The sequence below is a fragment of the Euphorbia lathyris genome, chromosome 5 (assembly GCF_963576675.1).
Source record: "Euphorbia lathyris chromosome 5, ddEupLath1.1, whole genome shotgun sequence".
Taxonomy (NCBI): Eukaryota; Viridiplantae; Streptophyta; class Magnoliopsida; order Malpighiales; family Euphorbiaceae; genus Euphorbia; species Euphorbia lathyris.
This window is the reverse complement of record NC_088914.1, coordinates 28,677,449-28,704,307: the sequence shown is the minus strand read 5'-3', so window position 1 is coordinate 28,704,307 and position 26,859 is coordinate 28,677,449. Positions and strand designations below refer to the sequence as shown.

Sequence of the window (26,859 nt, the reverse complement as noted above, 5' to 3'; positions counted from 1 at the left end):
ATATACAATTACATCTAGCAGAGAAGCATACATTAACTTTTTTTTTTGTGCAACATATTTGTCAATCTTCAGGGGAAACATGACATTTATTGCAGCAGGCCAACTTTTTTGAATTTTTGAATGGAGAAAAACAAAATTTAATAAGGCAATCATACATCGGGAAGGTTAAGGTAAACCATGCATCAAAATTCAAGCAGAAACCAATAGCACAGTAAGGGCCAAAAGTTGACTGAGGACCAAATAAAATGTCATAACCAAGCCGACATACACAATCAGAACACACTAATCTGGAGGCAAAAAAAAAATGAATGATTCCTGCCAACTAAATTTCAATCTCACATAGCCAGAAAAATAAAATTCATTATGTTAAATAACTAAAAGAACATATTATTATTATTTAAGATACAAGAAACAGTTGTGGAGGCTATAAGTTTAAGGGTCAATCAAGCTTTTATGACAAGTTTAAAGAGGAGTTGCATCATGTTAACAGCATGAAATCTTTAATTGCAGGCAGCCACATTCTCGATGCTAGCTTTAATTAATTTTCTGTCCAGTATCAAACATAAACAAAAGAAAGGCACAAAGCCAGCTTTAATTAATTTGCAAAATATGAAAATACCACAGTACATATTAATTATTATTTTTCCTGACCACACGAAAACCATAACAATTAAAAAGAATAAATGAAAACCTTAACTTTAGTAAGAAATAAAAGAGTGTGTCTCAATTAATAAAGTCATCAGCATCAGGTTGAACTTCTCCTTGGTTATCAAAAGTAGCAGCTGCATCTTCATCATCTGTTTCATTGATTGGTGAACCTGCAAATTTCTCATCTTCATCTTCTTCTTTTGTTTCTTCTTCATGCTGCTGCTTCCCTTCTTCCTCTATATCTTCTTCCTCATCGTCTTCTTCTTCTCCATGCACTACCCCTTCTTTCTCTTATGTACTGCTACCTATCAGAGATTACGATAAAAGTTATTATTAAGTCTTAATTACTTTGAATGATATCTTCACATGATATTAGATCATTTTATTACAATGGTCCAGAATTCAAATCCTCTCAACACTTATTAAATGAAATTTCAAAACATAACAAGGGTGATGGTACCTGCAGCCTGCAGCTTCTTCCTTTACGGGAGTTTCTGCCGTCAAATTCTCAGCTTCGTCGTTGATCACCTCTTCGTGTGTTGCATCATGTTAACAACATGAAATCTTTAGTTGCATCAATTTTCTATTTCTTCTTTTTAAAAGAGGTGAGAACTAATGATGTATGCTAGCTTTAATTTGCTTTAAACTGTAGCTAGCTCAAAAACGCTCGAACTCAAAGAACATATTATTATATAAGATACCAGAAACAGAGTCTTACAATCTCAACAAGTATACTGAAAATGCAATTGTAAAACCATGAAATATCAGCTTCTCATTCGACATGACATAGTTTTAATACAGCTCATAATCCTATTTAACTTTAAACTCTCAGTGTCAAAAACATAAAAGTTCCTGTAATATCATGTCTTTGCTTCATAATATCAACATCCATCTCATGGATCGTTCTTTCTTTTACTCACAATTCATCTTGAGTGTTGTTTATCAAGTCATGTTCTTCGGTGGAAATTGTGCCTACACACACAAAATGATATTTTCATGAAATTTTATGGAATCAAAGTTTTTAACATGTTAGTTATTTCGAAATTATAAATATATGAACAAAACATACTTATAGATGAAACTCTATTCCAATTTCCTGTAAGAGGTTGATAAGCCACCATAGAGCCTTGCTGATAAGGTACACCAACATTGGAACCTCCTAAATTCTATACAACATCGCACAAGAAAAGAAATATATAAAAATAAGTAATAAGCATTAATTAAACATACCATGAACTCATCAAATAACAACACCAGTATTAAACCTGAACATATTGATATGGTGATGCAAATTGTATGTTTGGACGTAAAATAGGTGATGTAAATTGCATTCCTGGAGGGAAAACAATAGAATTGAATTGTGGATGAATTCCATTCTGTAACATATATTGAGGCATCTGTTCAAAAAATCAATATGGATTAGCAAAACAAACATAAATAAGAAAGTTAATTAAGCAAGTTATCAAAATATAAATAAAAAAGCTTCAGACATGTTCATTCATTTGATTTTGTGAACCAGAACTTCTTATGGAATCAACACATTGAGATGGTACATTAGGACGATCTATTTGTGGTTCCCTTTGGTGTCTTGGTGAAGTATCTACATCTTGTTTAGATCTTTTACTCCGGATAAGTTTCTCTAGAGCATTCTTTGGTCTGATAGAATCCTCTTTACGAGAAATTCTTCCTTTAGCCTTGATTCCTTTCACTATATGTTCACCAAACTCATCATTAACAACCTCATGTGTAGTATTATTAATCACCGTGGTGTCTTCAGGAGGTTTCTGACAAGTCCTTAAATGTGTCTTTACATCAGCTAAAGTCATGTGAAGAGCATTTGAAGCAATTTCATAAGCCTCATCAGATTCAGCAAAGTCCCTGTAACGCCTTGATTCCTTTCACTATATGTTCACCAAACTCATCATTAACAACCTCATGTGTAGTATTATTAATCACTGTGATGTCTTCAGGAGGTTTCTGACAAGTCCTTAAATGTGTCTTTACATCAGCTAAAGTCATGTGAAGAGCATTTGAAGCAATTTCATAAGCCTCATCAGATTCAGCAGCAATTGTTGTCAATTCAGTGTGTAATCGAGCAAAGTCCCTGTAACGCCTTGCTATTTTCCCTTTTCGATCATCATCATCATCATCATTTATATTTGGATAAGACTCCTTTGGTACTTGATCCTTAATATCTTTTCTCCATCTCTTTGAAATGTATTGGCTAGGAATGGTTTTCACATCATTAGTTGAAAGAACCTTTAAAGCATGTGAACACAAAATTCCAGCAAATTCAAATTTCTTGCAACTGCATGAGATAGTATTATCAGCTAAATCAAATGTCACAATATGATGGAAACACTTTCCATGGGCAGTCACTTCATATATCCGCATAGTTCCAATGTCATTAAACAACTTAAAGGTGCAATCATGAGCTTTACATAACTCAACTTCGAACCATTTAAATAATGCCGGTGTATATACTTTTGCTGCATCCTTTAATATCTTCACTGGGAATGATAATGTAGGGATAGTATGACTAGCTCTAAAATCAGCGATTAACTCTTTATAACGACGATCATCAACTAATCTTTGAAAGTGGCGAAAAAATCGTAGCAAATCATACTTGTAAGTTACATACCTCTTGATAGAATTATTCATGCTTTCACTACGCTGGGTAGTAGTAATATCTGCACTGAATGTTCCACGTCCATAGACTAAAGCCCATTTCTCCTTCACATCAAATAATCGGCTCAACCATGTGTTATCTTCGAGTTTGTACTTTTCAAGCATCTTCTGCCAAGCTATTAGAAAGTCTTCAACATCTTCATAATCATATATTATGCTGCTAAATTCTTTAGCAAAATCCTTAAACTCCTCAAAGACACATTTAAGATGCTTAGCAGCGTTTTGATATATGTGCCAAATGCATAATCGATGATGTGATTCAGGCCATTGTGTGGCTAAAGCTTTAGCCATTGCAGGATCTTGGTCGGTCAATATGCTTTTCGGTTTCTTCCCTGACATTGTATTCACAAAAGTGTCAAACAACCATATAAAAGTTTCAGCAGTCTCGTCATATAACAATGCAGCTCCAAAAATAAGTGTTTGCTTGTGATTATTAACACCAATAAACATTGCAAATGATCTTCCTTCTTTGTTTTTCCTATAAGTGGTGTCAAAACATACTACATCACCAAAGTAATCATAGTCTACCTTCATCTTTGCATCAGCCCAGAAAATATTAGTTATCAAATCATCTGCATCAACTTGTATAGCATATGTAAAACTAGGATCATTTGATTGCATTTTTTGTTGATATTCTAATACACCACCTGTATCACCTGACTTCATCTCTCTTGTTCTCTTTGAACGTAAATAGTTCCTATAATCTTCTGCGATAAATCCAAGATGCTCACGTCCACCAGCTTGTCTACTCAATAACTCAAGAGTTTCTTTTGGATTTAGTCCTGAATCTTCAGCCATGTCAGCCATAACATTTTGTGCTAGAGATATTTTTCTATGAGATCGAAACCGATGTGTCTTTCTAGGAGTTGAAGTCAAATGAGTATGATTAGCAATAAATTTTGAAACAATATACTTTTCAACCGATGAATCATATCTAATCTTCATTCTTGCTTGACAACCAAATCTAGTCTTTGCACGATGAACTTTCACATATATACTTCTCTTGTTTTTTTCACGTTTACCTTCAGCTGAGCAAACAAATATTCTGTCTCTCACAAAGCCAGTGGATGATGTATGTGCTTTACTTAACCTAGTACCGAAACCGAATTTATATGCATATCGATTATAAAAATCATGTGCATCCTTTTCTGTTTCAAACTCCATACCAACTACAGGGATCCATTCTTGACACATTCTTGAATGAATAGAGTCAATATCACAAGGGTTGCCTACTGGCAGCGATTCTTCTTCATTATATTCATTATTCACTTTACTAGAAATTTCATCGTCATTAATATCATGAGCTTCAACCTCCTGCAAGAAATATAAAATCAATGTGTTAGGCATTCAAAAGTGCACAAAATATTTTATCTATATCAAAATTTGAATAACATAAAAGAAGCGAATCAACTCACCAATAATTTAAACTCAACAAGCTCAATTATATTTCAAGACACATAGATTACAACATTGAAAACGAAAGGCATTTTATAGATGAAGATGGAGTTTGGCCAGTGTTGAAATTGGACTGCTTTGTACCTTTCAGATTCCATTTATTAACAAAACATATTTATAGATGAAGTTTGACTCACTTAAGCTACATATTCTTAAAAAAAAGGAGGAAACACAACTTATTTTCGAGTTATGTCTGCGAGTGCAGAACCTTCTAGAAAGCTGGAATTGGTTATAAGCCAATTAACAAAACAACATATAACACCAGCACAAATAATATTAAACCATGCATTGAGGCAAGATGATTGAGGAAACTATAAGATATATAGAAGAGTGATAACATTACAATTTTGTTGAGATTTGAACTGATCATAGCAAAATTCAACAATGATGCTAGGAATGAACTTTAAAGCAGTAGAAAATGGAAATATCAAATCTGAAGACATTCAGTAATCTAATTTCAATTTCATGTTGACACAGTAAAACCAAAACAGTCTAGAAATAAAAAAATTGAAAAATATAGTTCGATTTTATTTTAAATTACCTCCGTTGACGGTGGCTCGCTGCTTGAATTTAATGTCATGTAAGTTCCACCTTCCATGAATGTTATGTAACTTTGAATTTTGTCTGCTTCAAATAAACAACTGATCTGAATTGAATGAGAAAGATGATAATTGAATATTAGAATGTTGTCGTGAGGAATGGTTGCAATGTTGGAATAAAACAGAGATTGAACATTCACAAATTTGGAAAAAATAATATCAACAATAACATCAATCAAAAAATCAGAATGATAAGAAATTCTAATTTGAAGGAAGAATCAATTAATTGATAGCAAGAAAAATGGAAAGAAAACGTGGAGAAACTATGTTGGTGCTGCTGAGGGAAAGTGATGAAGTTAACAGAATTGGATTGAAATTTAACAGAGTTGAATCAATTTTCAATTCCTATCACAATTTTGCAGGTATTGATAATAATAGAATTAGCTGGTTAATTTCAAATTCAACAAGGACAGACAAAGGATCAATTGGATATAGAAAGACTAAGGATTTTGCAGGAATTGACGAATGAGAGAGACAGAAATTGGAAAAGAAGATAAATTGGAAGACGGCGATGGAATGAGTTTGATGGAAACAAGGAAACTGCAGTCAGAAGAGGAGGAAGTCTGTTATCGATGGGAAGAAAAATTCAAATAGAAACGTGTTGCTGCTGAATCGATGGAGGAAGGAAGGAAGTTAACGGACTTGAGCATAGAGTTAATCTTCACGTTAACATAATAGAATTATATTTAATTACTAATTACTGATTAGGATTATATTAACAGATGTAATTAAATGAATGGGGGACATAGAAGGGGACATCTAAAGAGGGACAGCAGATTTTTATCCCTAGCCCACCTTGCCTCAAAGTTACCAAATTAGACACTTTCACCCATTTTGGACAAAACTAACCTTAGTTCTATTCGATCAATCGATCGATCTTCTTCTTCTTCTTCTTCTTCTTCTTCTTCTTCTTCTTCCGCTTCTTCTTCTTCTTGTTGTTGTTGTTGTTCTTCTTCTTCTTCTCCATTTCAACTTCTTCTTCGGTTCATCTTCTTCAATTTTTGATACCAATCGTTAGCGATTTTTGACATATTATGTTCAATTTCCCGTACAAATGGTATATTTTTAGCTTATACACTTGCTTTTCTCGTTGGTTTTGCCTCTTTCTTCATCTGTAATGGTATCGTTTCAATTTCCTCTATTTTCCATAATTTTTTTCCATTTTTCTCCATTATTGTCGCATTTGTGACGAAATACGACAATTTCGTCACAAATCCGACAACAATGGAGGAAAATGGAAAAAAATTATGGAAAATTGAGGAAATTGAAACGATACCATTACAGATGAAGAAAGAGGCAAAACCAACGAGAAAAGCAAGCGTATAAGCTAAAAGTATACCATTTGTACGGAAAATTGAACATAATATGTCAAAAATCTCAAAAATCGCTATCGATTGGTATCAGAAATTGAAGAAGAAGAAGAAGAAGAAGCGTATGAAACGGAAGAAGAAGAAGAAGAAAAGAAGGAGTAGATCAATCGATTGATCGAATAGAACTAAGGTTAGTTTTATCCAAAATGGATGAAAGTGTCTAATTTGGTAACTTTAAGACAATATAGGTTAGATATGTAAATTAGGATCCTGATTAGGTCAGATTAGTAATTATACCTATTTAACATTCCATTACTCTCATTTATCTCCGTTAACTCCATCTCAAACAACGGCGGATAGATCTACCGACCACAATGTTAAGTAAATGCTTCAAGTTGTAGATCAATTCAACACAATGTTATCATGGATCAACTCTATTATGTTTTCTTTTAAGGAATATTATGGATTCAATATGCTAATCATTGTATTCTAACAAAGGTATAGCCATTGGAAGCAATTGTCAGAAAGCAGAGGAAGTATCATGTACATCAAACCAGAAGTTAACCAGAAAACTGATTCCATTGCAAAAAATTGGAAGACTATACAGAATATTCTGTATGTAATATTGAACAAAAAAGAAGAACAATGTTCATAGATCTTGCTCCATCTTCAACTCAACTCATCCTGTGAATTAAATGCATCTGAAATCATACCACAAATTTTCCTCTGTGAATCCAGTATCATCTCAATCCTCTTTTTCTCCATTTCCATTCTCCACTTCTCTGTCTCCTTCATCACTTCCATTTTCTTCCTCTCCATTCCCACTATCCTCTCTGTAAATCCCTTAATTTCCCCTGCTATTCGTATTTCCATCTCCTCCTCCGCCATTTCCTCTCGCTTCCTCTTCTCCATCGCTTCGCCTCCAAATCCTGAATCTGCAAATCTATTCACAACGGTAGGTTTCCGGAGTATATAATTAATACTCCGGGATTTATTTCTATACTCATATTCGTCTTCTTGTTCTTCCTCTTCATCGTATTCCTCAAATTCGTCTTCCATTTCCATTTCCCCTTCCGCTTCTTCATTGATTTCATTTTCAGCGATCCTAGGCCGTGTTAAAGCCGGAGGCCTCGCAGAGATAGGCATAGGCCCGCGTTCCAGCGATTCCATCAGATCATAGTACTGCCAGAAACATGCGCCGGTGAACGACATCCGACGCTTCTCCTCGCGAAATCGTTTCCGGAGCTTCTCCATCTTGTGGCGGCACTGTATGACGGATTTTGTCGGGTGATTGTAGTCGTAGCCACAGCGGGCGGCGACTGTTACAGCAACTTCTTCCCACTGGTTGGCCTTGAGTTGTCCGCGTTTCAACGAGTACCATTTTTCCTGATAGGCTTCGATTAGGTGAACAGTCTCTTCGTGAGTCCAGGGGACAGGTTGGGGTTTCTTGGTGGTGAGAGTTCTAGGGTTCGTAGGTGGCGAATGAGATGCTGATTCTGGTGGCGGCGGTGATGGGGACGGGGATGGTGTGGACATTGTGGTAGTAAAAGGGTTAGGGTTTGGTGATTAGTGTGAATTTTGCTTTTTGTTGTTTGAGATTTGGGTGGTGTTAGAGGTGGCGGCGGCGGAGGTGGTGGTGGTAGTTGGTATTAGGTGGGATTGGTGCCAGGTAGGCTTGCTTAGCCAATTGACGTTTACAGTTCGGGTAAATGGACTAAACCCGGAAAATTATGACCCGGATCGAGACGCATTTTGTTTGTTTGTGCCCTAATAAAGGCCAATTTGGAAGCACTTGGATTTTTTCTTTTTTGAAGAAATTAGATTATAATCCTTTCAAACAAGAAAATATTACATTATAATAAACATTTTAACAATGGTCTATGCAATATGATCTTCATTCTAGTCCTAAGTCGATAAATCTTAAGATTTTTTGGAAAATTCGTTGGCAATATGATCTTATTTTGACATTAATTCATGGGAATTTCACCAAAAACACAAGTAAACAACCAATTTATTTTTATAAGTTTTAAAGCACTATTTAGACTCAATTTAATATTGATTTTGGTCTCTATTTTATTATTTGATAACATTTATTCCTATTTATCTAAAATACATATTTTCTCTCTCAACTTATTATTTGTTAACATTTGTCCCTTAACTTATTTAAAATTAGTGAATTTCACAGTTTTATTTTTTAATAGGTCGGAAACAAACCAGTAATAAGTGATGGGAAAAAAAGTAACATTTTAGATAATTGAGAAGACAAATATTACTAAATAATAAGGCTAACGGCCAAGAAACAACATTTTGAATAGTCAAGACCCAAACAGTGCTTTAATCATTTCTAAAATATCAAAAGCTATTAAAATATGAAGAAATGTTGGAATACATTAACATCACTTTCACTTGTTTTCACCTATCATCCTCCATTAGTTTGTGATACACAGTTTTTATTCCGAAACTTGTTGTAGTAGAGTGTTTGATAGGGGCATTTCGTCTCTATCTCTTAGCGTGGTTTACGGTTTATTTTCGAGCTAAATAAATAAGTTTAATTACAAAAATAATACGTTTTAATAAAATAATGAAATAAAAGTAAAATCCGAGCTTTCGGTTAATTTCCTTTATTTTTAGTTGCATTTAGAGAATAAAATGTCAAGCTAACTCGGCTCGTGAGAAGTGTATTTCGCAGGTACAAAAATACAATACACGCAGGGCGTATTCCCATCCACGCGGGGCGTGCAGACAAGTGAGTCAGAAATAATTGATCAATCCTGAACCACCACATGGAATCTACTCAGCACACGCAGGGCGTATGACATCTGTCAGAAAATGATTAACCCAATCCTGAAAGTCAGACTGCATTGTCCCCTAAGTCAACTATCAATACGCAGGGCGTACATGGGGTAATTCGAGCAATAAAATGCCAGGAGCTCAAACACGCAGGGCGTATAGCAAGACACGCAGGGCGTCTCCTCCCATACGCAGGGCGTGTCCTGAGAATTCTGCACCCAATAATGTACCTCTATGATTGTACTTTGTGAAATTACCACTCCACCCCTAGCTTGATGTATAAATAAGAGTGACTAGCACTCATTTTAGTAATCTAGACCGAGCCATAGAGTTTAGTAACCTAGACTTGGCTATAGAGTTTAGACATTCAGATTTTGTATAGCTTTATTTTATCCCCTTTCGGGCTTGTTCGTTGATCCCGACATTCCGTCAAAGTTCCGTTCCTTCTCCGTTCACCAAGCTCGAAAGTTCCACCTCCAAGTCCTAAGCGACGGCCTTGAGTCCGGTTGGCTAGTTCCGCGGGCCAATTCTTCCCTCTTCGCTTGCCAATTAGCTTGCACTCTTCCTATGTACTAGGCTTGGTTGTATTCATCATTTATGCTTTCCACATTTATAATATATGGTTTGCAATTTCCGTTTCTATATACGTGTTGATGTTTATTACTTGTTTTGATGCTCATAATTGACTATTGTGTAGGGAGACGCGATTTCCGACGCCATCCGGGCTATCTTTAGGGATTCATATAGGTGTTGCCTTACCGGAAGTGACGCTCCGGAAACCGTAGGACTTGACACGCCACAGAACTTACGGGCCCTAGTTTCTGATCCCCAGCATTAGACACGCCTTGACTAGGAATCACGTAGTCTAAGTACTTCACGGGTCGGTCGAACTACACGTAGTCGTCTTTGCAAGAGTCGATTATTAATCGTATATACTCGGAGTCTTTGTTTGTCATATTTATAACTTATCGTCGCCGTTGCACTTCATAGAGTATTTGTTATATAAAATCTGTCTTACCAATAGTTTAGGAATAGTTGGTGGTTGTCACCAAAACCCTTTAAAGTATTCACCGCTTAAATAAAGTATAAAACCGAGTCGTTTAATACTTGTAGTTATAAATCTCGTGGATTCGATACCCGGTCTTAACCGGATTATTACTTGATACGACGGGGTACACTTGCCCCTAAGTAGTGACGTCTAGTGAATTTAGAGCAATTAGAAAGACCACATCCATAGTCCCATAGCACACTCATATCATACTACATCCGTAAACATACACCGCTAGACGAACCACACATCAAGTTTTTGGCGCCGTTGCCGGGAATTTATAATTTCTTGCAATATTAGACAAAAACGTTTTATTGTTAGTTTAAGCACTCGTAAATATTACTTTCTTTTTGTGCGAATAAGTTATTTTGTTTCGTGTTGTTACTAATGATTTGTTTCATGGTATGATGCTTCATAGTCGTCATCGGTGGGACGACCGCATGGATGACGAACGCCCACACTCAACCTCGCAATTCGATGTGATAAATTCTTTGCTTAAAGATATTCATGAAAGTTTATCTAACACTGAGACATATTTCAGGGAAATAGGAAATCTATGGGCCAGATTGAAGTCTCCTCTTGATTCCGTCGCGGACGAATCAATTCGAGATTCCAATTCGGTTCGCCAAAATAGGAAGCTCGAGTTAATTGAGTTTTCTCAAAAGGATCCCTCAAGGAATAAAAGTCGTTTCAGTTGTGAGAAAACGGACATCGATGAGTCGGTTGTGCGCGGACCCATGGAAATAAATCCAAAGTTAGAAGAGTCGGAGGTTCCTTCTACGTCGGAACATTTCGCTCTTTTTGAACTACCAAAGGAGTCAAAAAGGGAGCAAACTAAACTCTTCGATAATTTTTGTACATATAGTTTTTGGTTTTTGTTAAATTCTTTTGGAGCTAACAATCCGTTTTGTAGGCACGGGTTGCTTATTCAAGAATTTAGATATCTTACGCGATTAGAGGCATTCACCTAGGATGGGAAGAAGTCAGGCTACTCCGACTCTAAACGTAGCATCGGTTTGAATTTCTCAAACCACTTGTTTATATATATCTAAACCATTTTTTTTTATTTATTTGCACGCTTTCTTTATTTTTACATGTGACATTTTTCCTGTGTCTTGTTATATTGGTACTATTTTTATTTTTATTTTTATTTTTATCTTTTCTCAAAAATTAAAAGAAAAACAAATCCCTTTAGAAATCCAAATATACGTGGGGCGTATACACCCATACGCCTCGCGTGTTCCAGGCTCTGCTCTTTTTCATAGCAAAAATTGCAGAGGACGCGGGGCGTCCCTACTCCACGCCCTGCGTGGTTCCCTTTTCTACAAAGAATAAAAAGTCACGTGTCAGGGGCACGCAGGGCGTCCCTTCAGGCACGCCCCGCGTATCCTGGGGAGCTGCGAAATGTAGATTCCCCATGGCAACCTTTCCTCTTTCCTCCCCTATCAATCACCTCTTCCCCAAAAATCTTTCCCAGTTCTCCACTCCACCTCCCTTTCTCTCCAATCACATCACAACCTTTTCAAATCCATAATAAATTCATCTTAATCACTTTCTTAATTACTCATCAAGAATAATAAAAACATTAAACACACTACTAAAACCCATAAAAATTTGAAAAGACCCTCTTCAAAATTCAAAAAAAACGTGCATGCACGCGGGACGTACCCCTGTGTACGCCCCGCGTCTCCGCCTTCACCCAAAAAAAATCTAACTAGGAGACTTGACACGCAGGGCGTATCATACGGTACGCCCCGTGTGTCCTACCAAAATAAAGTCAAGAGGCGGGATACGCAGGACGTGGCCCCTTCACGCCCCGCGTGTCCCGCCTGGGAATCCGAACACTCTTGGATTCCCCCTTCTTTTTCTATTTAAACTTACCCTCCTTTTCCCCTTTCTTCCTCACAAATCACTCCAACCTTCCCCACTATCTCTTCATTCTTGCTTCCCCCTCATACAACCATGACCCGAAGCAAGCGACCCGCGAGTGACCGCCCCCCACGTGCCACTCGTGCTCGCTCCGCTCGTTCCACCCAAAATCCACCATCTCCCGACCGGGAAGAAACCCCACCACTCACCCGACAATACCGGGCACCCTTCCACCTTCTCTTCGAGGCCGAGGCTTATCACACCCTCTCCACCAATCAGCCCTTGGTCCTCCCGTACTTCACATTGGACACTCTCGAGCATGACAACATCCGTGATGCTTTCGTAGAACGCCTCCACACTCTTGGTTTGGAGGACCACTTCCGGGCTCGTCATCATGTTTATCCATCCTTGGTATTGGAATTTTTCACCACCATGGCTTCCAACAATGTCCCGGGTGCGGCCCTTTTCACCTTTCGTCTACACAACAACCCCTTCTCCATTGACACTCAATGGATCCGCACTCACTTCACCAAACAAACCGAAGAGGGCATCGCTGCATGGCCGGATGGCGTCTCCGCTAAGGAATTCTGGACCTCCATCACCGGGTCCAACAAATTTGACGTCTCCAACCTCCGGCCATCATGCATCCGAGACCCCGGCCTCCAACTTCTCCACCGGTTCATCAATTATTATTTCTCGGGGAAATCAGAGGCTGTCAAGGTGAACATTCACGAACTACTTACCCTCTATTGTGCCGAAAATGAGCTTGCTTACGACTGGTCCTATCTCGTGGCGGTCCACCTCCACGCAATGCCACGACGGAAGTGGGCTTAACTCGGTTTGGGCCACCTCATCACTATCTTTGCCACCTCCGCCCTCGGCACAACCGCCTTGGATCGCCTCCCAAGCCACGAACCACAGCCGCTAAGTAAGAACGATTTCAAATCCCTTGGGCAGCCTACTTCCGGTCCGGGGGAGAGTTCGGGGGCGGCCCGCCATCCGGAGGAGAACCAATATCAGGGGGATAGCGGTTCGGACTCGGACATGGGGCTTAACTTCAGCCCACCACCCAACCATGACTTCAATGACATTTATTCCCGATTGGGTGCAGTGGAGGCCCAACAACGTCAAGACCGGGCCCATTTCGATTCTCGATTCGAGAGCCTCAACGCCACCATCACCACTCGCTTTGACACCCTTGAAGCTCACCGCCTCATGGATCACTCAACTTTCACCACCCGTTTTAACGCGCTTGAGGCGCAACGAAGAGAAGATCGGGCCAACTTTGACGCTTTTACCAACACCTTCTTCGCCCACTTCAACATCCGCGACCCTACTCCGCCTTCTTCTTAGTCCCTTAGTCTTTGTGTTTTCTTTATTTTTTCTTGTGCTCGTTTGTGTTTCATTACTTTCGTTATCCCCTATGTACTTTTAATTTTGTTAATCGTATTGTATGCTTTGTTATTTCCGCTTTTATGTGTTTTGGAATAGCCGGCACGCAGGGCGCCCACCAAACTACGCCCCGCGTGCCCCAGTTAATTACGCAATAATCGGACCAGGAGCAGAAACACGTAGGGCGTCCCATTCGGTACGCCCCGCGTGTTTCCACCTCTGGTCCCAACGTGTTTAAAAAACACCTTTTGCGCAGGACGCCTCTTCTGGCACGCCCTGCGTGGGGACCAGCAATCTGGGCCCCCTTCCTTTTTAGCTTTATCTTCATTTTGGCTTTTGTTGTCTTTCTTTTCTTTTGCGACGTTTTTGGAATTAACGTCACCTTTAAACACGCGGAGGGCCGTGCAACCCCGCACTTTCAGTTTGTTTTGCACTAAACAAAAACAAAAATCAAATAACATCAAAATAATTAAACAAATTTATTAGCTCATAAATAATTCCGACACACCACCTCCCTCGGAAATCAATTAAAGTTCCGTTATTTGGCTTTAAAAGTAAAAACATCGAAACAAAGGATCGGTTTCGTTAAGGAATTTTGGTCTTAGTTTCGAAGTTAGGGTATTTATGCAAAATCTAGGTTTGTACTAATAAAAAACATTTGAGTCCTAACCCACGGGTCATCTCCATAATAAAGTTTAAAAAGGCAATAAAAACGGGATAGTTGAGAATTTAGCGAAAACTCGATAGTACACAATTTAAACCCGAATCTTTGTGAGGTATGTTTGAGCCTAAAAGAGTTCGTACGAGAACTCTAATTCTTTCACAATTTTTCGAGAGCTTTGACTTCACTCGACTCATAGAATGTGCATCCAATACCGGGTTAAGTACACTTATTTTTTTGGTAAAAAGACAATAGATGATAAAACCGAACCCACTTAGGCTAATTTTTCTTAATTTATTTTTCTCGTTTTCATTAAACATTAGGAAACCCCTTCGAGCCTAATAACCCATTTTTTGTTAATACCCTTTCAACATCCAACCCTTTTTCCTCTTGTCCAAATACCGACAAAATCAATTTGCACCCGAATTATCCGAAGTAAGTCACGACCTTAGCAAATGAGCACCATAAGCTTTCAAAATTTTGTTTTTGTGCCTCTGTCAAAACAAAGGATACGATAAAAGTAAAAAGGCATTCTCAAGCTCCACCCGAGCAATTTTGAAGTATATCTTGTAAAAATTAGCTAAGGCCGAAGCAAAACACGGTGCGATCATAAGTCGGTATTTTGGAACTTGAGTTTCTAAAAAACTAACCACCAAAAAAGTCTCCCACATTACAACCCCCCTCCGGGTTCATTTTTAATATTGCCTAAACCATAAAAGTAGGAGGAAAAACCTGGATAAAAATGCAAATTCAACATGATCTCGAGTAAGTGCAAAGAAGAGCGATAAAACACCGACCCACCCAAAATTGAGCGTAAGAGCGAAATTCCGTGGTGAGGTACTATCGGGTTCTCAAAAGATAAATCAACCCCCGTTAATATTGCCTATTAATCTTGATCATGGAGGTTTCAAACAAGTTTTGTACTCAATTGTTTGCGTGGTTACTTACCGAAACCTTTGCATAAAACCATAACTTTGAAACCACGCACTTGGTAAAACCCCGAAGGTTTGTTTCTTAATCATCTCAATCCCTTGTCTTTCGATTTCTTTTTACTTGAGGACAAGTAAAACTTTAAAGTCCGAGGAGGTTTGATAGGGGCATTTCGTCCCTATCTCTTAGCGTGGTTTACGGTTTATTTTCGAGCTAAATAAATAAGTTTAATTACAAAAATAATACGTTTTAATAAAATAATGAAATAAAAGTAAAATCCGAGCTTTCAATTAATTTCCTTTATTTTTAGTTGCATTTAGAGAATAAAATGTCAAGCTAACTCGGCTCGTGAGAAGTGTATTTCGCAGGTACAAAAATACAATACACACAGAGCGTATTCCCATCCACGCGGGGCGTGCAGACAAGTGAGTCAGAAATAATTGATCAATCCTGAACCACCACATGGAATCTACTCAGCACACGCAGGGCGTGTCAACCACGACGCAGGGCGTATGACATCTGTCAGAAAATGATTAACCCAATCTTGAAAGTCAGACTGTATTGTCCCCTAAGTCAACTATCAATACGCAGGGCGTGTTTTGGGATACGCAGGGCGTACATGGGGTAATTCGAGCAATAAAATGCCAGGAGCTCAAACACGCAGGGCGTATAGCAAGACACGCAGGGCGTGTCCTGAGAATTCTGCACCCAATAATGTACCTCTATGATTGTACTTTGTGAAATTACCACTCCACCCCTAGCTTGATGTATAAATAAGAGTGACTAGCACTCATTTTAGTAATCTAAACCGAGCCATAGAGTTTAGTAACCTAGACTTGGCTATAGAGTTTAGACATTCAGATTTTGTATAGCTTTATTTTATCCCCTTTCGGGCTTGTTCGTTGATCCCGGCATTCCGTCAAAGTTCCGTTCCTTCTCCGTTCACCAAGCTCGAAAGTTCCACCTCCAAGTCCTAAGCGACGGCCTTGAGTCCGGTTGGCTAGTTCCGCGGGCCAATTCTTCCCTCTTCGCTTGCCAATTAGCTTGCACTCTTCCTATGTACTAGGCTTGGTTGTATTCATCATTTATGCTTTCCACATTTATAATATATGGTTTGCAATTTCCGTTTCTATATATGTGTTGATGTTTATTACTTGTTTTGATGCTCATAATTGACTATTGTGTAGGGGAACGCGATTTCCGACGCCATCCGGGCTATCTTTAGGGATTCATATAGGTGTTGCCTTACCGGAAGTGACGCTCCGGAAACCGTAGGACTTGACACGCCACGGAACTTACGGGCCCTAGTTTCTGATCCCCAGCATTAGACACGCCTTGACTAGGAATCACGTAGTCTAAGTACTTCACGGGTCGGTCGAACTACACGTAGTCGTCTTTGCAAGAGTCGATTATTAATCGTATATACTCGGAGTCTTTGTTTGTCATATTTATAACTTATCGTCGCCGTTGCACTTCATAGAGTATTTGTTATATAAAATCTGTCTTACCAATAGTTTAGGAATAGTTGGTGGTTGTCACCAAAACCCTTTAAAGTATTCACCGCTTAAATAACGTATAAAACCGAGTCGTTTAATACTTGTAGTTATAAATCCCGTGGATTCGATACCCGGTCTTAACCGGATTATTACTTGATACGACGGGGTACACTTGCCCCTAAATAGTGACGTCTAGTGAATTTAGAGCAATTAGAAAGACCACATCCATAGTCCCATAGCACACTCATATCACACTACATCCGTAAACATACACCGCTAGACGAACCACACATCAGTGTTTCAGTCTTAAATGTTGTAACGACAACTTTTCTAGTCATTTCTTTCCTTATGTCAACTCAATAATCCTTTTCATTCTATATGACAGTTTTGGCGCATTTATTAACGGTTTCCATCTCCTTTAGCATCCGAGCAAGCTTCATGAAGTTTCTAGCTTGTGATGTAATATAAATAAGCTCTTCGATATTGTAATAAATTACATCACAAGCTAGATGTAATTTATTACAATATTGTAACGTCTATTGTTCAATTCAGTCATATTTGCAGATAGACACACTACCATTGACTAATGTGTATTTTTTGGGAACAAACTCATATATTGGAAAAGAAAAAAACAAAGTGTAGTTTCTAGATCGAGTGTTGAATTGAATAACGAGTTATAACACAAACTACATGTAAATTTGTATGGCTACGTCATGTACTTGATGAAATTGAATTTACTTATACAAAAACCAATAAAGTTGTGGTGTGATAATGAAACATCCGTCTATATTTCAAACAACACCGTTTTTAATGAAAGAACCAAGGTTGATTGTCATTTTACGCGAAAAAAGTGAAAAGATAGTACAATCTCAACTCTACGTGTCATAACAGGAACCAACTAGCAAAAGTATTCACCAAAGACTTAGTAAAAACGTGAATCAATTATATTTGTACTAAATTGGACATGATCAATATTTATGTTTCAACTTAAGAGGGAGTGTTATAGACGTTATATTATGTCACTAACTGACTTTAATAGCTCAATCATATGAACAGAAATAAGATTTAATGTAATTACCTACCTTATATAAGGTATGAATTGTATATTTATAAATGTAATTACAAAGTTCATTGTTTGTACTAGTTACAAGTTCCAACCGGCTATCCTAGTAGTAACTCTGTTAGCACGGTATAAAAACTCCGTTTTTAGACATGTGTAGTTTGAGTTCAATAAATGTCTTCTATTAGGGATTTTATAACAGAGTCCGGGTGTTCCATGTAACAAAAAAGACCTTCCTTATATGTACTCACACCTGTTAATTAAAATAATTCTTCTTATTGAAATCCAAATTAAAAACTTACTAACCCAGAAAACCACCGATCAACTAAAAAAACTCCACCTCCATAGCTTCTATTGTATATGTTCCGATCAAGTTCTTTTACTGTTGATTCGCAGTTCGTCGGTGGTTCGATTTTTGTGGAACTTCGTAGATTCTTCAAAGAACCAAATTAAGGAAGTTTTACTTCTTTCAAAACATCATATAATTGTTAATCAAGCTGAACTGATCCAAAACAAAATTAAGTTTCAAATTCATTGAGAAAAAACAATGGAATCAAATAAAGAAGTTATTGACTATTAGATTCAATTCAACAAATGTGATGTGAGAAGGAAGTAGATTAAAAATTAGAAAAGGAGAACAGAGCCATAATTTCACAGATGAACAAAAGAAGGAGAACGATGCCGATCGGCTCTTGATCGGCGACATATGTGATGGAGAATGAGGCACTTGGTCGGCGGTATTTTTCTGGGAATTGTTTTTTACACTTTTAATTTGGGTTCCTATGAAATACAGAGACAGATGATCAGGAACGTCTGAATCTGATGGGTGACAGATGCTAGGGAGAAAGAAACCGTAGAGGTGTAGTTGATCGGTGGTTTCCCGGACCCTATTATAAAATCCCCTTCTATTAGTAGAGTCAAACGACACATGTCAAGAAATAAGTGAAAATACTTTACGTGACATGGAGCACCCGGTGCAAAGAGCATCAAAGAATCCTTGAAATCATGAAAGTAATCGAGTTGGATTTGGAGCGGACAGTTCTAATCCATAATGGCATGCGACTGCGACAGACACATCACATGTCTCATTTCTTCAACTATGCTCCGCAATGGATGCTCATATTAGGGAAACTTACTTGTCAACATTTAGTCGTTGAAAATTCACCAACATACAACAGACAAATTTTTCTATTCGCAGACTTTGATAAGGTGAAAACAGCTATAGAGCAAATTAATTTCCAAAAATGTTTGCATCTCCTTTCCAAAATTAGCATTTTGGTTTTCAGTATCATCAATGTGGTTACATATTTTGTTAATCAAAAGACCATCGTCCTATGCTATTTGCCTATGTACAGAAACACGAAAATTTATCCTACGATGTGTGTGTCGGTCATCTTCATGGCTGCGCTCGCCTGCTGAGATTTTTTTTCATATCTATTGACATGTGGGAAGCCGTATGTTTTTCCTCTGTGTTCTAAAACCTTTAAGACAAAGGAAAAAGTAATAAGATCATGATTTCCGGAGCGCAAAAGATGTAGAACGAAGGGCACTTATACATACCTATTAACAGTAATCCCATTGAATCTGCTCAGCTATTTACTCTTGTATCTGATAATCACTTACTTCTGCAGAGAATCACTAGGCATGTTACAAATGAAAATACCCCATTGGACTTCTTTCTCTCAAAAATCAAGTTTCATCTTTCTTGGGGAAATGATCCGCAGTTTCTTGGCCAACAAGATTTCACTCCCTGTAACTCGAAAATGATTTTCAACTGTCAAAAATATTCAACTATCGTCTTTACTAACTCGGATAATAAGATATCCCCAAGCTTGTTTTGCTGAAACTTATGCTTATGTTGTCACACAAGCTAAAGCTCATGTTTATCACTTCTATTAGTGTTTAAAATGCACACATTAGCAACACTTGGATTATTGCCAAGGACATGCATTAAGAGAGTAAAAACAATGGATACTTTTCATCCGTTGGACCATGCATCACAAGCTTAAGATTGACTCACAACAATAAAGAAATGGCAGAGCTCTTAGAATAGTCTATACTATAACAGACTATTGACTGCTGGCTTATGTTAAAATAAACAGTCAACCCGAATGGATTTAGAAACTCACGTTTAATGCATGTTGTTTAAGACTTTCTAGGGACTCGGCAAGCTCCACCTGTTTTGATGCAGTTGCAAACAGTGCCTGCATAATGAAAGCTTAGTTCATCTTTCAACAGCCAATAAAGAACAATGTTTTGGGGAAAATAAGGATATAATACCTTCTTTGTCTTCTGTAGATCATGCTCTATACCTCTTATCCTACTCAGTGACTCGAGAAGCATGTCATCCTTCTCAGGGGGAATCTTGTTAGGCTTGTTAGCCAGCTCATTAACCATTGTTTCTAAATGCTGCAGCCTCTGCCAGCATGGATGGAGAGAGTCCTCTTTTATTTCCTCTCGAACATGTTGCTCTTGAGAATCTGACTCTTCCAGTGGTGGGCTCTGTGGGTTAGGCAATTGTCTATGTCTTCGTGGTGCTACAAAATATAGCCCCAATCTCGGGAGGAGAAGAAATGTCCATGCGAACAATTTGAGCATGAAGCAAACAACAAAACTCATCATCTGGGGAATGAGCTTCTTCTGCTGTATGCTTGCATTGACATTACTGGTTGAACCATCTGTCCGATGTACCGGATCAGGAATGATTAGAAGTGTTCAAGCAAAATGACTAGCTTCTCAAAAAGGGATGGAAAAGCTAAATCCAAAAGATGAACTTCTTGGAATTAATTATTATGATTACCATGATATTAGCAAAAAAAAAAACGACTTAAAACACCAAATCAGTGTCTGTTGGAACTAGATATATCAGAAATTAAGAACACTTGACAACTTGAGATCTTATTCTCTGATAAAGCATCAAGTACAGGCAGATGTGAGGCAATTCACCAGTGAATTGCAATTATTTCTCTACTCCCAAAGTAGAGCGGAATTTTGCATAATAAAACCCTGACTATTTGGGTAGAAGAAGAAATTCAAGCACAACCAAACATAAGCTAGAAATACCGCACGGAATTCATATACACAAATAATGCCCAGATGGAAGGCCGCAAGTTTCCCTATGTGACCTGTCAAACTGTGCAAGTAATGCTCAGATGAAAGGACACGACCCTACGTGACCATGCCTAACCATGTAAATTATGCCCAGATGAATGGGACTCGAGTTGCCCCATGTAAACATATGTGACCTGTCAAACTGTGCAAGTAATGCTCAGATGAAAGGACACGACCCTACGTGACCATGTAAATTATGCCCAGATGAAGGGGACTCGAGTTGCCCCATGTAAACATGTGAAGCCATAATTAAACTTCAATTGGCAGTAAATAGATCCAGGACTGGATGATCGTCACAGATAAGAAAGTAAAGAATCAAAACCCAGACTATTGTGGTTTCATCATTCAATGCAAACCAAGATATAGATTTAGTTAAGAAGATAATTGTCAGATCACTTACTAGTTGAACTAGAATCTTCAGCCCTCGGAGAAACGTGGTCAACCAGGTTGCAGACAGAAGCTGGATCACCCATCCTTCCCTATATAATGTAGGAGCAGATTAAGCGTTACAGTTATGCACTAAAATGATGCTCAGTAGAAAACCCGAAAGTAATAAGCTTAACATGTTATTTTTCTCATAGTAGTTTCTCAAATGTACTATGAGTCGAGCAATATTTTTCAAACAAATTCAGACAGAAAGCAGAATAAATTATTTATTCAACTCAACTTTAACGGTAAGTTAGTAAGTTAAGCAATACCTATAGTATCAACACACAAATGGTATCATCTCCCATTTACGGTTTTTCTAACCTTATGGAAAATCTAAGTTTCTCATTTCAAATATTTGAATAGGAAACAAAAAAGCAACAAAATACCTTTGAAAATTACCAAATAACTTCAAAAGTTATAGGTCAGTGGTCATGTCACATTCCATGATTACAGTATTTTCGAGATATTAATCTTCCCAAGAAGATAAAATTCCAAATCCAAGAAAAACGATATGACTAACATCACCAAAGATCATCATCCTAGTCTAGCACAAGCTTATTTCTAAGAAATGTCCAACTTAAATTCTCCTCAAGTATGTCTGACTCCTACATTCTTTTTTGCTCATATTTCTTCTAATTTCTTTATTACTGTATTCTGCTAGAAACAGGCATTGATGTCTGTTACAATTAGCATGATAAATTGATTAGTTTGACTTACAAAATTATAGAGGTCAGAATCCTTTTAGCTTGTAGAATTTAATTAATAGTTGAAAATCGTTAAAAGGAAAAATCCATATAGTTCAAAAGTAAAAAGGTACTTCATTATACTTTACAAACATCTTAAATACCAAAGAGGTCCTTCATCTCTATACTTCTCTCTCTAGATTCAAATATAATTCCGTCACAGCCAATTGGAAAGACTTCTATTAAAAGGAATTGGATAACATTATGAACACAACTTTTTCAATGAATTTAAGAGAAAATCACTGAAAAAATAGCCTCAAGTATATCAGGGTAGTTCAGGAGATGACAACAACACACAATATGAATATCTAATAAAAGAAAAAAGGAATAGAAAATAAGGAATAATTCCAGTACTCGAGAAACCAAAAACCAAACTCCTGAAAACTTACTTCCTCAGAAAGTGGCATTTGCTCAATCAAACTTGAAGTGCTTGGCTTGACACCTGAGCCTGAGTCAGCAGAAGATATTTCATTTCTTGAAACCTGCATAAACAATTATCAGGAATCCATACATACAGCGAAAATTATGTGAACTGTAAATAAATGTTTTGCACCTCACCTTGGAGGCAGAGAACTTTATTTCTAAATCATCATCATCATCAGAACACTTTATTTTCCTCAAGTACATTGCTTCTCCAGCATGTACCAGCTGCAAGTAAAGTTGATGATTTTAGTTTACAGATGAACAATTGAAGTTCAGAAATTTTAAATATCAAATGTACTAATGATCAATTCTGCCAACTGATCAGGTTCATTATTTGCTTGACACTGACAAGGATCATACTTTCATTAACTCTGGGTCATTCCAGGGCCCCTTGTCAGATCTAAGACAACCGCCTTCATTTGGACATGAGCAGGATCCACCAAGAAATTCGGGCAATTGGCTGTTTGCATGAAATTGCCAAAAGAAGTTTGTAGCATGAGTCAGAATATGTCTCAGTTATGATTAAATATATTATATGGCATCAAAAGAAAAGAAATTTCCAACCTTGAATCTATAAATTCAAGCAACTTATTTTGGAATTTATTGCCTAAAACCTGTAGAACGAGATCAGAACAAGTTATGTTAGTTCTTCAAATTCCCATTCTAAGAGATTTTCAAGTCCAGAAGCTTTAATACATTTATCTTTGAAGTAGTTTTGGGGTCCAGAAAGCCTTTGGCTGTGTTCCATAGCAGTTTGAATCCACTACCAGAATTAACAATGAACATTTGATGTAATGTCTGTTAAGAAATGACAAATCATATGTATCAGCAAATGAATACACCAATAACTAAGACAACTTATCTATTTAATTTTACTTTAATAATTAAACCACCTCGGGATAGTTGTCACCATCAATTTTCTGCATTCGCATAACCAGATCATGTGCAACCTTCCCAAAACTCATCCAGTTCTGAAAAACCAATCAAATGTCAAGGAACAACACATGATTAAAAGGAATTTTGCATGCAGAATTGGGGAAAAAAAATAGTATAGCGCTCAAATTACCAGGCCATGCACATCCAATATTGTTATTGTAGAATCTATGTGCCTCTTGGCTGCAATTGAACATGCAGGAAATTTCTCAGCAAACATCCTCTCAAATCCCTGAACATGATATCTTAAGAACCGATCCACTGTGGTGGCACTCATTAACTTGCTAGGTTCAGCTTTGCCAAGTCTTTCAATATAAACTGGGCGACCTTCTTTGTCTACACCATGGTAACCATGAGGATAATAACGCTGAACTTCTTCATATTCATCATATACAAAATCCTAACCAAGCAACATGTTAAACCATCAGTGCAAAATTAAGAACTAGTAAAAGTTACAGGTTAAATAGAACAAGAAGTTTCAGCAGCAAGCCAGCAACATTAATGAAGTATGAGGTTCAAATTCAATGAATATCACTACTTGTTGAGAGCAGTTCTTGATCTCAGATACGAATTTGTCTGTGCATCAGGGATTTACCTCCATATTTAAATAATTCTAGAACATTTACTTGTCAAAAAGTAACAAAACTCTTTTACCTGTATAATAGTATCTACGCCATTCTCTTTTCTCCAGTAGAGCATTTCTGACCACATCAAAAGAGTTTTATCTGTGTCAAACTTTCGAGCCTTTAGAAACCTGCGATGATGGAGATCCAATTATCTGCCATTTAGTTACTGAAGTTTGAAGACAGAAAATACATGGAGATTTTAGCTATTACGAGATTATCCTATGAGTTTGAATTTCTTGAGACAGTAAAGCTTCAAGAATAATAGCAACACTATAAAGACATGCTGATTTTTATTTTCATAACTACATAGCATGCAATTGGGCTGTGCTTTCGAACTTATAAGTCAAAGCCATGCATTATATTCCAACTTTATTTTTTTTTCTTTCTTTTAAATGTACACTTATGTGGTGTTCATTATCAGGCGCAAGGCGCACTAAGGCGCCAGAAGGCCCTGGAGCCTAGGCACACGTCTGAGCGACACAAGGCTCACTAAAGAAAAATAATATATAAAATCATAAAAAATAACAATTAACATTTCTAAATGCAATAGATAGTCGAAGACTAAATCATATCGAATTATCCATCAACTTAATCATAAATTCGAAATTAACCATTTACTCTTCCATAATCATAATTCATAAATCATAACAATATATTCTTCTCTCAAAAAAAAAAAAACAATAGATTCTACATGTAAAGACTTAAGTTCAACCAAATCCCAAGTTAATTAATAGTCTAAGAACTACTTTTCATCAAGACTAAAATCTCTATAGTCCATATTCATCACCCCCACTATCATCTCCAACATCAAATTCATCTTCAAGTTTCTCAATCTCATCCTCATTTACAAAGTCTAATTCTTCTTCCTTCTCATCTCTAAAAACTGCAGGAGTTCTTTCCGAACGCTAGAAGATGGTGCTTTTAGCCTTCTCCTTTGGCCAATGCCTAGCACTTAAAGTAGAGGTATTCATGATATTTTTCCTACTCTAGTATGATAAGCACTTTCTTCAGACAGATAGAGAAGGGTTGAGATTGAAACAATCACTTTTTAACTTGGAACCTTAAACAGAGCCTGCCTTTTGACTTCTCGGGCGGCATACCTGAAGCCTTGAGCCTTTTGATACTCAAGCACGCCTTTGATAACTATGTTTATAATTATATTATACTTCAGTAGTAGCAGCTCTGTTCCCAAATCTCAAAAAAATGAGATCGTTCAATTGAATGAACAAACTCTAATTCATAACACAAAATTTAATTCAGAACTTCTGAGAGTGTCAGCAAGTCAGCTATTCAGCATTTAAATGCGACTCCTCACTCTTCATTACCATATACTGCCAATAGAAAATGAGCTCATAAGCAGCTGAATCACCTCAATAAAGTATGATAATCGTCATGACGAGGCGGAAGCAGGTTCTTTTCGATCAATGTCTGACGAAACGCGTTGACTGCGGCTTCCTCCTTGGCGTCTCGAACATCATGAATCGAAATTGCCGCGAATCGGCAATCCGCCACCCGCTTGCCGCGCTTCCTGAGACTGTGCGTGAGCCTCGTCGACGCACTCATTGCTTTTTTCTTAAAAGATCTGGGCTTTCTTCTCCTTTTCTCGTCCTCCGAAGTCTCCAGATCAACACCATTAACCCTCTCATTCTCCTGAATAAAAATTGCCTCCCCTGAAAATAAAAACAAACACGTTATACCTAGAAAAACAAATCACATTTTGCTCAGCTCAATTTTGCACCGGTTTCTCTTCAATTTTACCTGGCATTCTTGTTTAACGCCGAAACTGACCAGAATTCAGGTTAAATCTGATCAAACAATAAAAAGAGAATCAGATAAATGAAAAAAGTAAAAGCAAAATACCTAACAGATCTCACGGATCTCCCAAACTCTCCATTTAAAAAAACGACGGAAATTCACCGCAATAAAAACTCGTACAAAATCGACAAAAAAGCGCACAAGAGACGTGAATTGGCATAAGAAACCAGATCCAAAAACGAAGATCACAAATAGAAAACAAAAGAAGAAGTATAAGAAACTGCATTCTTGATCGAATCAATACCTTTTCCAAGAAATCGAATTCACGCTAATTAGTATTCAACAAATACTGTTTCTCTACACACATATATATAAAAGCATGTACATGTATATAGACACGTGTAACAGAGTGATGCCAGAGCAAATGCAATGACCAGGCGCAAATTCTCTCTTTCTATCTCTAATCAAATTGCTTCGAGATTACGATGGTTATTCCTATTTTGTATATTTATTTCTCTCTTTGGATGCTTTGTGCCTTTTCTCTCTCTAGAAGATCCGTCGATATTAATATAATTCCTTGTTTGTTAATGCGTTAGGTTTCCTTTCCTTTCTCTCTCTAGAATGTAAAAGGAAAAGAATATTGGTACTAACTGAAGAACGCTGCTGGTGAGGTTGCTTTCAGGTAACGAGAACGAAAGGCATGTCGTTAGTTATCAAGAGCGTTTCCGTTCCCGTTAGCGTTACGCCGTCTCCGGCGGCCGTTTCTGTTTGGCGCTTCGGATTCTTTTATGTTCGTCGTGGTGTTCGTCGTCGCCTCCAACCGCCGTTTGTTAACGGTGAAAGGAGGTTCTGCGCCGTCCTTCTCCTGATTACGCAGCTAAGGGAGCCAAGTA

The 26,859-nt window shown here is 37.6% G+C and overlaps 3 protein-coding genes across 6 annotated transcripts; all 3 read right to left on the bottom strand.

The window, feature by feature from the left end:
• Positions 1-1,146: 1,146 nt before the first annotated feature.
• On the bottom strand, positions 1,147-5,999 carry LOC136231212 (protein FAR1-RELATED SEQUENCE 5-like). 3 transcript variants are annotated; one of them, XR_010689730.1, is made up of 5 exons: positions 5,333-5,999; positions 3,290-4,650; positions 1,914-2,045; positions 1,718-1,814; positions 1,147-1,620 (listed from the first exon to the last, which is right to left on the bottom strand). XR_010689730.1 is itself a non-coding variant. In XM_066020525.1 (2 exons), exons 1-2 carry the CDS (start codon positions 5,387-5,389, stop codon positions 2,515-2,517), a joined length of 2,193 nt encoding a protein of 730 aa, XP_065876597.1. In that variant the 5' UTR covers positions 5,390-5,999; the 3' UTR covers positions 1,954-2,514. The 3 variants fall into 3 exon arrangements, 1 of the variants encoding a protein (XP_065876597.1); XR_010689729.1 differs by lacking the exons at positions 1,147-1,620; positions 1,718-1,814 and having other exon boundaries at positions 1,967-2,045; positions 2,139-4,650; XM_066020525.1 differs by lacking the exons at positions 1,147-1,620; positions 1,718-1,814 and having other exon boundaries at positions 1,954-4,650.
• A 1,261-nt stretch (positions 6,000-7,260) lies between these two features.
• Positions 7,261-8,504, bottom strand: LOC136231210 (trihelix transcription factor ENAP2). The gene has a single exon (XM_066020524.1). It carries the CDS (start codon positions 8,234-8,236, stop codon positions 7,370-7,372), a length of 867 nt encoding a protein of 288 aa, XP_065876596.1. The 5' UTR covers positions 8,237-8,504; the 3' UTR covers positions 7,261-7,369.
• Positions 8,505-19,146: 10,642 nt separating this feature from the next.
• Positions 19,147-26,859, bottom strand: LOC136229427 (phosphatidylinositol/phosphatidylcholine transfer protein SFH9). Of its 2 annotated transcripts, none has more exons than XM_066018196.1 (16): positions 26,618-26,859; positions 25,970-26,016; positions 25,581-25,881; positions 24,240-24,339; positions 23,719-23,985; positions 23,546-23,623; positions 23,349-23,450; positions 23,217-23,266; positions 23,013-23,112; positions 22,788-22,877; positions 22,619-22,711; positions 21,458-21,536; positions 20,227-20,624; positions 20,076-20,150; positions 19,507-19,696; positions 19,147-19,427 (listed from the first exon to the last, which is right to left on the bottom strand). In XM_066018196.1, exons 2-15 carry the CDS (start codon positions 25,974-25,976, stop codon positions 19,643-19,645), a joined length of 1,794 nt encoding a protein of 597 aa, XP_065874268.1. In that variant the 5' UTR covers positions 25,977-26,016; positions 26,618-26,859; the 3' UTR covers positions 19,147-19,427; positions 19,507-19,642. The 2 variants fall into 2 exon arrangements, with proteins under 2 accessions (XP_065874268.1, XP_065874267.1); XM_066018195.1 differs by lacking the exon at positions 26,618-26,859 and adding an exon at positions 26,271-26,552.